At 48.4% G+C, this 12,685-nt stretch overlaps 1 protein-coding gene across 1 annotated transcript; it reads right to left on the reverse strand.

The window, feature by feature from the left end:
• Positions 1-7,657: 7,657 nt before the first annotated feature.
• LOC144822245 (claudin-3-like) lies at positions 7,658-10,944 on the reverse strand. The gene has a single exon (XM_078679511.1). It carries the CDS (start codon positions 10,626-10,628, stop codon positions 9,984-9,986), a length of 645 nt encoding a protein of 214 aa, XP_078535637.1. The 5' UTR covers positions 10,629-10,944; the 3' UTR covers positions 7,658-9,983.
• Between the last annotated feature and the right edge of the window lie 1,741 nt (positions 10,945-12,685).

Below are 12,685 nucleotides of genomic sequence, written 5' to 3' on the forward strand. Positions count from 1 at the left end.
CCCGGCACAAACACCACCAGCCGTCAGTGCAGGCTTCCACCAGGCACACACCACCAGACGTCAGTGCACGTTTTCACCAAACACACACACACCACCAGCCATCAGTGCACATTCACCAGGCACACACAACACCAGCCGTCAGTGCACGATTTCACCAGGCACACACACCACCAGCCGCCAGTGCACGCTTTCACCAGGCACACACACCACCAGCCGTCTGTGCACTTTTCCACCAGGCACACACACCTCCAGCCGGCAGTGCACGCTTCCACCAGGCACACACACCACTAGCCATCAGTGCAAAATTTCTACAGGCACACACACCACCAGCCATCAGTGCACACATCAATTATTAACGCACCCACAATTAACTATTGTAGCAATCGCAGTATGGGGCACTTTACTTTTAAACATATTCATCTAAAGCGCAGCATGCCACCATTGCTACAATTCCAATCCAACCTACATAATTTCACTACACACCACATGCATACACTCCATAACACATGGCTAAAAGACATTGCCATTTACAATGCCATTAGCTCTAACTCAAATAAATCCTAGACCTATTGCATTTCCGAAGCTTGTTTTATTTGTATTCAGCCGTGCAAGGCTTTGTCACAGGATGGGTGTCCAGGAGGGAGCAGTCAGGGAAGACACAGTCACTCATCTCCTCAAGCGCAGGCCAGAAAATATATTTTATGTTGCGCTATAGTTCCTATAGCGCAACATAAAATGTATTGCCGTTTTGCACCAGAGAGCAGATGAGATGAGGCCAGAGGCTAATATTTAAACAGAAATTTTCAGAGCTCTGCTGCCGTGAACTCTCCTTTACCCATTTTTGTAAATGAGGAGAAGCGTTTACTAATAGGGGGAAGGCGGAGTTGCTGGAGCCCGAGCTCAGATACGTGCTGCGCATACATAACAGCAGTCCCAATTTTGCCAGTTACCCGCCTGAAATTGTCTGTTATACGGCTTCTGTTGTGAAGGCAATTTCAGGCGGAGACAACCAAAATCTGGACTGTTGGTATGCTGCATACATACCGGAGCTCTGCCCCCATGAAGTCCGTCTGTTGTACAAGAAAGGGCTATTGCAAAGTCACTAGCCGCCTCTTACCTTGTCCCACTGGGTATGTGACCACTGTTTTATTGACAGAGTGCCCCTGGCCTGTCTACTTCTTTCTTTGAGTCTGCCTGTCCCTTGTTTACATGTGCAAAAGATTCCTGGTGCGAGAAGAGGAGGAGTGTTAAAAAATCGGTGAAAGGCAGAGTTCCTGGCAGCAGAACCCCAGTATGTACGCATACCAAAAGACCCGATTTTGGCAGACACTTTTAAACTTCGAAGTTCCCCTCTCAAAATGTGGCACTGAGAGAATGCACTTTGACATTCCCAGTGGTGAGGGCCTTGTGCTGGGCACCGAGATAAGAGCAGCAGGCAATGTAATGTACCTGAGTTGTTTGAATTAAAATAAGAGTAGCAGGCACTTTATTATTTCAATGTACTTAAAATGAATACCGTTTAGCCAATTAATTTTCAGTCAATACTTTTATTATTTTAGCTCGTATGTTACTATGATAGCTTTACCCTATTTGGCGCGGTGGAGAAGCAGACCAGGACAAGTGGGTAGTTTAAGCGGTTTGGGTTTATTAACAGTTTGCTCAACAAGCCCTTCCCGGTTTTCTCCTGTGTGGGTGGAGTCAGGATGTCAGCTTTATTCCACAGGTAACCGGATGGCTTGGTTCTCAGCAACTCGCCGGTGGACAGGACCGTGGGGAGAAAAGAAACAAGCAATCATACATACCGTCGGAAGAAGTACTCAGCGACTTCTTGCAGAGACGATCAGCGCAAAATGGCATTTACAATACTACGGCCATTTTCGGACTTGGGGGCTTGGTTTTGAGGTTCTGAGTGACAGACAACGTCACTGTCTACAGAACAGCAAAACTTACGCCCCCAAATCCGAAAAAGACGGGGCTAAATCGGAGTGACGCATCTCTCCTCCAATGGCTGGCCTCCGTTTAGGAAGCCAGCCAATGGAGGAGAGACGGGGCAGGGAGGCGGGTTCTACAGCGCTACTAAGAGACATTAAATCTCCGACCCTAGACTGCGCAAGCGCAGCCTTTAGGTCCTCGACCTAATAAAGGAAACCGTAAGGAAGGTGGTTTCCCTTCTACGGAACGCCGTGGGAAGCAAAGGGCGTGCAGGGAGGTTTGTCACCACTACTGTCACCAGTGTTTCTAATGCATGTGGGGCGGTCTGAAAAGGAGCCCAGTTACGGTGTCAATGTTTCTCTCATGTTACACCCCCTCCCTTGGGGCCCTCAGTTATGTGCCCCCAGGCAAAACCAAAGCATCCCCGTACCTTGTGTAGCCACGACCCTCCTGGGCCGTGGCGGGAGTCTCCGCATTGCCTGGTAGGGTCTGGCTGCCCATCTGTTCCTTGCTCCGCCGCTTCCGGGTTGGGACGCTCTTCTCCGGGTGATGGGTCCTCCACGTCCTCCTGATGATTTCCCGAGCCCTTCCAGGGGTGCACGACGAAAGTTTCCACCAGCGTGTCTTCCTGCCTCGCTGTGTCGGCCGGTCCAAACGAACGACTTCCTCTCTCGGCGTCTTCCGTCTTGAACCCACGGAAGTCATGTGATTCAGTCACATGACTCGGAAAGTCTGTGGGCTTAAAGGAACAGTAGTCCTCTGGAAAGGTCTGCAAATATAGAAGGGGAGATGGAGAAAGATAAGGGGGAAAGTGTTCCTTCGGGCGTTCATGGAATGCGCGTCTTCACACCCTACTACTTGGATGGAGAAATATATTTATATGTACCCTGGGACACCTATGTCTAGTAGAGTGTACACCAGCAGGGCTGGGCACTGGCAGATGTAACTCCCCATAGGCCACCCCCCCACACTACACCAAACCTAGCCGCACCACTCACAGACCTCACCATCCACCACTGGTGACCAACCAAGGCGTTCCAATTTTGTTGCCTTCAAAAGGGAGCATTGGGGTGTAGATCACCAGCGTGAGGGTGGAGGTAGTTTCAAGGGAGTGAGAACGACACGCTAAGGTTACAAACCAAAAACTGCGCACGGGAATCTATGCCTCTCGCAGAAGTGGCAATTGCTCCTCCTAGGGGAGCCACCAAAGAAACACACAGTAAATGGCTTACCTACACATGAGGCCGCTGTCATCCAACACGCGCGGTCTAGTGTTTATAATTAGAGCCTGTTGATTGCTTTCTTGCAGTCAGGTTTATGGTGCATTACATATAGAACAAGCAATGCTGGGAAAAGCCCAGATGTGGGTGAAAGTGAAGTGCAGCCCGGCAGCGCAGCGGAGCACATGCCAGTGCTTGTCGGTCAACCTCGGGGCGCGCAAACAGGCTCACCGCAAAAAGGGACCCAACTCCGGGAGCCTCCCCAGCGCAAACAAAGACGCCTGCTGCATGCAAATGTGAAAGGCGATCTCGTGCCGTCAAATGACTCACTCTTAGCTAGGAAACTCGATCTTGAAAACACCCCTCCGCATCGACAAAAGATCTTACCCTCAGTTGCGATTGGATAGTTGTGCATGAATTAATATAGCGCTTTCGAGGTGCCCATTTAATCCTTAACTAGGCGTTTGCTCAAGCTAAAAAAATATAATTAAGAACCCTCATGTATGTCCAGTGATGCTTTGAGAGGGAATCCACCTCGCACACATAGAGCACCTTAGCGAGTGCTTTACATTTAAAAAATCACACACTCACTTAAATTAAGATAATAGCACCACCACTATTTTGGTCCTGAGGAAAGCCAGTTTTAATCACAAGGCCTGGCTGAAACATGTAGACCACACTTGGATGCAGGAGAACCTAATATATACTCCTATTACATCCAGCAGCCTTCTTTTAATGCTAACAATGACCCAGTTATTAAAGTATAATTTTACCCTCAAGTACTGGGATCCCTGTATAGCTTTTAAACTTTCACCTTCACTTCACCACACTGCACTCTCAGTAACATACCTGCTCCGCTGTATCCAGACGTCGAAGCACACCCGGGACACACTCGGTGTCACTGGGTGGGCATGATGATGAAGCATGCCACCAACCAGGTTGTTGGGTGAGGGCTTCATGAACAAACATAATGGTTTGCATTCTGTCATACAGTTTTTTAGTCTATGTTAATTCACAAATAGGCTAGTCCCTATTGATTCTACATATAAACCCAGGGGATACGGACTAGCTTTCTAGTCCTCTCTCTCTCTCTTGATAAAGATATATATAGGTTCATTCAGGAGTGCCAGAAAATAGTTCACGTAAATGAGGTAAACACCCGCAGAGTTTTGCTCTGTTGGTATTCAAGACATTGAAATGATTTCCTTCACATTCACACTTACGGCTAAGCTGTAAGTGGTGCAAGAAATTATGGAAAGTGCATATAAATTACCCTGTTCCATTACAGGTTAAAAAGAAAGGAAGCCCCGCATAGAGAAACAAGCGGCAATGAAAAACAATTGTAAAAAAAAAAAACACTCTTGCGAGTAGTGCGCGCGCGCCACAGCGAACATGTGCTTTCAATTATTGCGCCCGTATCTGGGCACGATAATTGAAACCACATGGGCTTTGGTGTGCATAACAGACACCAATGGGCCATGGGCGGATCAAAGCGCCCGCCTTTGGCCTATTGCGTGCTCTGTTTAAAAAAAAAAAAAACTGTTTAAAAAAAACACGCACTCAAAGCCCAATAACGGAAGCCAAAAGGAAAAGCACATGCACGAGCGTGTGCGATTCCAGGCTCTGTTTCTAAACCCCCTACAAAAGGGCTCTCGCCTGCGTGGCAGTGCAACGCAGGGTGCGAGCACTAAAAAACAAGGGCTTATTATTTGCAGGGCAAAAGTCCCAATTAAAGAAGTGGGGCAACTAACCAAGTTGGGCAATTTGCAAGTCACATCATGGCGAGTGACATCAGAGCGCACTACATCGCATGTGGCATCACAGGATGTGACATTACAAGAAGTGGCATCACAACCCATGCACTCACAGGAAGTGACATCACAAGAAGTAATATCAGATCTTAAGACCTCACACATATATTTAGCAGTTCTGTCATGCGTACATTACAACATTTAACAAATTAACTTTTGCATCATGGTAGTGCCAAAAAAGTGAGGTAACCATGCCGCAAAATCTGGGCCTCAACTTATACATTTATTTTTTTAAACACTGCCACAAAGAAATTAGCAACATGGAGCAAGAAAAAGTGCAGTAAATCTGTTCTGCTTAATTGGGTACAAAGTCTGCATTTTAAAATATCTTAAGGGACCTGCAGGAGAGAGCTTTGTGTGCCCAGTAAATCTCTGAGGATAATAATAAGGATGAGATAACTCTAGAGGTTAACTCATTGGGTGAAGAGATCAGTGTTTTGTTTATTCCCCGTTTCAAATAAAATTGCATAGAGGGTTAATGTGTCTCCTGGAAAGCACATCAGGTAACATGCAGTTGACTGATTTTTATTTTATGTTGGTATGTAAGTAGGTTACTGCTTTTAACATCGAGATACAATTGCTACTTACAGTTTATAAATTGGAACCCATCGAATATGGTACAGTGAGCTATAAAGGACATGTGACTCCTACACCTTGTAATCCCCACTGTTTTATGTAATACATCCTGTTAATTGATTTACACACTTATGTGATTTATTGTCAATGTGTAATGTTTGGATGTATGACATTACAACGCATGCTTTTACATCGCATGCTTTTACAACGCGGTTTTTAGAACGCATACCATTACAACGATAGTGCTTTTAGGCGCTGGATAGTGAATTGTTTAATTTACTATTCCAACTCCAGTCCCCGTGGATAGTAGGGAAGGTGTTGGATAGTACATTAAACACATTCCCTATCCTAGAGCGCCCCCCAGCGCAATGCGTTGTAATGGTTTGCGTTGTAAAATTTGCGTCGTAAAGGCACTGTGTGGTAAAAGTTGCGTTGTAAAGGATGTTTCCCGTAATGTTTTTGTGTGATATAAAGTTCTCTGACACCCTGCATTGGGATGAATTGCTCTATAAAAGAGATAAAACAAAATAGTGTCATTTAAATTATTATTTGTGTAAATACTGGCCAGACTAACACATGAGACATTCTTACAGTAAATGCAAATCTCAAATACAGGGAGTGAACAAAGTTAAAACCATGCCTCTTTTAAGTTCTTGTGAAGTAATAACAAGATGTAAGCCTTTGTTACTCCTCCATTTGTGGATGGATGAGTGAAAGGGATGTTAGATGGATGGATGAGTGAAAGGATGGATAGATGAGTGAAAGGATGGATGTAAGTATGGATGAGTGAAAGGGAGGTTGGATGGATAAAAGGGTGGATGGATGATGAATGAAAGGGTGTATGGTTGGGTGAGCGAAAGGATGGATGGATGAGTGAAATGGTGGATTAATGTGTGAAAGGATGGGTGGATAAGTAAAAGGATGGATGGATGGAAGGGTGGATAGATAAATGAAAGGATGGATCGCTGAGAGAAAGAGAGGATGGCTGGGTGAGCAAAAGGATGGATGGAGGAGTGAAAGGGTGAATGGAGGGATGAATGAGTTGAATAGTGGGTAGGTTTTATGAATAGGTTTTGTAGATGGATGGATAGGTTTGGGTACAGATGGACTGCTGGATGATGGAGGGACAGAATGGTGAAAGACTGAAATATGGATGAAAAAATGAATGGATGACAGAATGTAAATTTAAAATGGAGGATATCAATGGGTGGAAGAATGAAAGGATGTATGGATAGATGCCTGGATGGAGGAGACAAGAGAGCTCTTCTGCGGAGGACCACACTCACTTACTTGGCTGCCATGAGAAGCTTTGGTTCAAAGTGGGGGGTATTTTAATGTTATGGCAACTCCCTTGCCCTGCTGAGTTTGCTCCGGGACCAGTTCAGCATATTTCAGAGGGGACAAGTTCTTGGCAGGGTGGACAATGTCCACCATGTGAAAATTATGGGCGGAAGCAGTCTACCCATGACCACCATGTGAAAATAGTGGGTGGAAGCAGTCTACCCGTGTGTACCCATGACCTGTGCCCTGGTTATTTGCCTCAAAGCTGTCCTCAGCCAGTAATAGCTTTTAGCCAACAGCACTTTGCATGTTTGGACTTTTAGGCCCACGCTTTTTATGCACACATATCAATTGGAAGTTCCAGGAGTTAAAGCGCTATTGGCTAAAAAACAAGATGCTTTGTGCTTCTTCATCCGTGTACCTTCTGTTTATTTACACTCCCCCTCCAGTCAAAGGTGGAGCTTCTCGGTAAAGCTGCCTTCCAGCTTTTTGCGGTGTGGCATACTCTCCTCTCGTTCCACTGAGGGCTCTGCTTGCCTTTTCAATGGGTGAGCCAGTTCATGTCGGCCATTTTTATACATACAGACTTTTGGTTAATCACTGACAGAATTAGACACAAGCTTAAAGCTGGTATTTCAAGTGAAATGACCGCTATGTATTTCATATTAACTGTGCACGATTGATGAGTACAATGTAAACCTTGAAAATGTCCATTGTTCACTTTTATTAACAATAAAAACAAATAAAAAAATAAATAAATAAAATATGGTATTTCTTTCTCCTCCCAATGCAATTCAACCTTACCCTACGCAGAAAGAGTCTGAGGCAAGGGAAATGTCTTTTTGAAATCATTGACTTTTATTGAAAAGTTTAACTTTATATAAACAACAAAAATTGTGAAATGCATGGGCGAAAATACAATAAGTCACAAAAACAATAAGAACTAACAGTGCTTTGGTTTCTTCCGGGAACATACAAAGTGCTACAACAGCAACATATAGGAGACAAAGACCCAGTCCGTCCTGGGGGGCATCGGGCACAGCGTTCAGGGTGGGGTTGAGGAGGGAGAGAGCTACGACCCCTTCGAGAGAAAATAACCCTCTTTCCATCTCTAAGTGCCTTCCCTCCACCTCTGTGTGAGCTCTCCCCACCTCTCTGTGCCCTCTCTCCATCTCTCATTCATTCCCCACTCTCCATCAGTCAGTTCCCCCTCCCCACCGCCACCCTCCCTCGGTGACACTTCTCCGTCTCCCGCGACTCGAGCCTACACCTTGCTTCGTCTTTCCTGCTGCCTATCTTACCCCTCCTAAGCTGCCAAGATCGTTTCCTCCGGGGCCTCTTCTCACCAGCACCACCCCTCTCCCCCTCTTCTCTACGCCCTCCAGGTGCAGACCCCTTATAGCCCATGTGTTGCCATCTGCCTGCTGGAGACAGGTGATGCTCATGTTAACTGTTTACCTGCCAGGGCAGCCCCAGAGACCGGGGCGCAGGAGGCGCTCAGCAAAGCGCCTAGATAACAGAAATGGGGCGCAGCGGCTGTGCAGAAAAAGCCGCCTCGTTATAACGCTATGTTCAACCACAGATAAACAGCATTCTTGATGAAATGTTACAAAGGCAAACAATAAAAACGCGCTGACACGATGTGGAATTATCTCTCCAATAAGCTGCCCCATACATGACAATGACACAGATAAATGCCCCGCTTCCTGCCCCTCTGTGGTCCTCTGGTCTCAGCTCTGCCCCTCCCGGGGATGCCCACATGTACTTCGGTCCCACCCCTTGACCCTGCGCTCTCACTGCACCCTCTGCTGTGAAAGAGCCCTCCCGAAGGGGCGCATCTGTGTTCAGACCTTGGAAGCATCAGCACGGTAGCACCGAGTGTCACCCAAGGGCAGGGTGGGGGCTCAGGGAAGCTAAGCTTTCACACATTTGTGCCACAGAAACCTGCAGGTGCTGCACTTCTGAAGGGAGGTGAACCTTATTTCTGGCCAAGGAACCTGGGGGCAGAGAGCCGCCGGCAGCCCGCCCCTCCCCTCCCCTCCTCCCCTCCCTCCCCCCCCCACCCAACCCTGCCCTTCCATCAGTCTCTGTGTGAATGATAGTCCGTGGGGTGCAGCCGGGAGCAATGCTGCAACCCACATCCTGGAGCCTGTCCTTGGAGGGTGGGGTGGGGCAGAGCAAACAGCGGGAAGAACAAACACATGGATGCAAAGAAGTCAAGTGAGCAGGTATACCCCTCCCCCCTTACCATTCAGCATCCCAGGGTGCCACTAGTATGCATTCAGGGCTCTGCCATCCCTTCTGGCAGGGGCAGTCAAGAAAGGGGCAGGTGCAGCAGTGGTGGAGAATGGTATCTCCTCAGAGGATGGGGGGTCTTACCAGCAAGTCTGTCTGGGTCTAGGCTTATTAAACTGGGTGTCCCATAAATCCCCAGCATTCTTTCTGACGTGTGGGTTATAGGTTAGCATACGGCTGCCGGGGTGCTGTCTTGAGACATGTGGCGTAGCGTTGCTCGTAACTTAGCAGTACCTTCCCCTCCACCCACAACCACTGCTCCCTCATGATCCTAACTGGTCCCACTCGCCTGTGGAGGCAGCTCTTCATAATCCCTCTTCCCTGAATGATCAACACAACCCTAGACAGAACATTACTCAAGAGGAGTCTCATTGTACGCAGCCCTCGCAGACCGTTCTTCAGGGTGCAGTTTCACGACTCCCCAGCATAGGTGGATGTCTTCTTCACTTGTAATTCAGTTCTCCGTTTCCTTCACCAGTTGACAATGTCTTCATGAAAAGTCAATTAAAGTCTTTGCCTCTGTCCTGTTGGGGTTGCCATGCTAAAGAAAGTCCTAAGCACTGGCAGAAAGTCAATCAATGCCCCAACTTTTCAGGCAGTTGTGAAAGGTGACAAACATCTTCGTTGGAGACAAGGCTGCTCTGCGGCACTGCCACAGAGTCATGGGAGCCTCCTGGACGCATCCATTTTCCTTAATCGAAAATCCAGCCACTCTTTAACTGCCCAGCCTCCCCTAAAAGTAATTCTCACTCCCCAAAATGGAGCAATCAGTGTGAAATGATGATGGTGGCCATGTCTCAAAGTCCTCCTCAAGACTGAAGAGTTGGTTGAAATCAGATGACTAGAGTGGCATAGGTCGTGCCACAGATTAGACGTAGTCCTTGCGATCGTAGATTGGTCCAGTGGATTTGGCTGCCGAGTAGGCCACTCGTGATGCTGGATATTTCTCTTGCTTGGGGGGGCAGGAACAACAGAGCATGGCACCCCCAATCAACAGGAGGGCGGATGCTGCCCATCCAATGTAGAGTGAGGCCCCCAGCTCCCTCTTTTGGGACTCCACCACCATCGGGTTGTAGAAGTCACGGATAACACTGTTGGCCGACCAGGAGACGGGGATGAGTGCCATTACTCCAGCCACGAGGAACATAACCCCAGAAACGATCATGATCTTGGCCTTGGACGACTCATCGTCAACGCAGTTGGTGCACTTGGCGCCGACGATGGAGATCATGAGACCTAGGACGGCCAGCACGATGGAGATGACCACCAGGGCTCGGGCCGCCTGAAGGTCTTGAGGTAGGGCCAACATTGAGTCGTAGACCTTGCACTGCATCTGCCCCGTGCTCTGCACCACGCAGTTCATCCACATGCCCTCCCATATTGTCTGGGCAGTGACAATGCTTGTGCCGATGAAAGCAGTCACTCGCCACATGGGAAGCGCACAGCAGACGATGACCCCCACCCAGCCCATCACAGCCAGGGCGATGCCAACGATCTCCATTCCCATGGACATGGTGGCGGTTCTTTAGCACAGGTGGAGTTACTGGACTGCGTTTGCTGGTTGATGCAGGTAAGTACAAGGCTGGGTGGTCTAGCGTTGACCAGTGCAATGCTTGATGGTCAGTTGTTGGCTGATATAACGCTGGATGATATGTCGTTGGCTGGTATGGTTCCAGGTGGTTAGATGTTGGCTGGGGCAGCTCTGGCAGACGCAGTCCCAGCTGGTGGGTCGCTTGCAGGTGGATTCAGATCGGTCTTGTGGCAAGTGCGAGGTCACAGGTCTGGCTTGCTGCACTCTGCTCCTTGCTATAACGGATCTGCAGGGACAGCCGTCTCTTATACAAGGTAGTGCGAGGGTTGGACTTTGATGACCTCACTGAGATCTAAACCCTCGGGGAGGGGAGGGGCAGCTTCAGTAGCACGCCCCGGAGGGACCTTGAGCCCTGTCTGAAACCTGAGCCAATCAAAGAGCGCGCACCAGGAAGGAATCACTGACACACCTTGCGCGCGAGCTTGGCTGTCCGCGAGGCGGTGGGCGTGACGTGACGACGTGAGAGCCCGAGAGGGGATGAAACTGCGATGATGCGTCGCCTGATACCTTCCGTTTGTTTGTTTGTGGCGGTTTCATTTCAGACCGGGAACACAACGTCCTGAAGAGTCACGCAGGGAAGCGAGGAAAGTCTTCAGGCATGACGTGGACTGCAAGACTCTCTGTGCGTGTCCTGTAAACTCAAGGAATCCTCAGGTCCTGGGGAATGAGCTGGCATAGCTGACAACCGGCCCTGGGATTTTGTTTATTTAGTTTTTTTCCTGTAGCATGGGCGCAATCGCAAAGAGTGTTAAGAGTGCTTTTCAACGAGTGCAAGGATGGCTATGAATGCGCTTTTGTAATTAAAATAATAACATGGTTTACATCACAGGTCGTAATTTGATTATTTAACAGAGAACCTTGCATCTAAGCTTAGCTTCAGCCAATGCTTTGAGCCAGCTGCCCTATAGATAAATTGAATTGATACTTGTATAGCGCACTACTGACCCGCAAGGGTCTCAAGGCGCTTGTACGAATACCGCTGTGGAACCCATCCTGGCTTTCCCTGTGAGGTGTCCACTCCTGGGCACCCCCAAGGTGGAGGCCAGGCATCCTTAGCGTTGTGGGGGCCGTTGTGGAGATTAAGCAAGCTATTTCCCAGAGTTGCAGAGTGGGACTCCATGATTGGAATAGGCACCGAGGCGAGAATTATCAGGTCCGTGGAATTTTTGAGCCCAAGACCCGCCAAGGCGGGGAATTGAACCCTGGTCCCGGGCTAGACCTCTGCATCACGGTCTGCCGCTCTAACCATTGAGCCGCTCTAACCATTGAGCCACAATCTCCATGTGGGAGATTGTCGTGCCGGTGCCACTTTAAGAATACGTGTAGTGCCACAGTTCACAGCCTGCCGAGGCTACCTCGGGGAGACCCTCATGACGTGTGACCAGTAGATAGGTGTATACAGACTGTCAGAACCCCTTTCAGATGACGACGGAGCATTCAGGTGCTACTGGGCCCAACCCGGGGGGTTGAGGCCTTATGCTCCTAATGCCCTGGGTACCCACTTACTATGGATCCTGAGCAGGGCATAAGTCGTAAAAAAAGAAGTGGGGGGGGACGCTGTCACCGGAAGTGACGTCACAACAGGTAGTGACGTCACGAAAGGTGCCGAGCTCCTCGTCCCAGAGGAGCCAAAGAGTGAAGTCCAGCTGTTTGGCAGGGGGGAACGGTGTCCCCCCGGTAAAATAAGTGGAGAGACGCCAACCACCCGCGTGGTACCCCGACTCGAGCCCTGGTCCTGAGTAACTGGGCAAAGTACCCCTCTGCACTTGACTCTCAGGATTTATTTATTTATTTCATGTATTTTTATAATGCAGTTTTATATAGCACTAACTTTACCCAAAGGTGTCAGAGCGCTTCACAACAGAACCAGGTAAGTAACAAAAGATACACAAGATAGACTAAACACGCCAACTAGTTACATATATATAGTTACAGGTACACAAGATAGGCTGATCATGCAAAAAATTTATATATATGCA

This window comes from Lissotriton helveticus, chromosome 3_1, assembly GCF_964261635.1.
Source record: "Lissotriton helveticus chromosome 3_1, aLisHel1.1, whole genome shotgun sequence".
NCBI classification, from domain to species: Eukaryota; Metazoa; Chordata; class Amphibia; order Caudata; family Salamandridae; genus Lissotriton; species Lissotriton helveticus.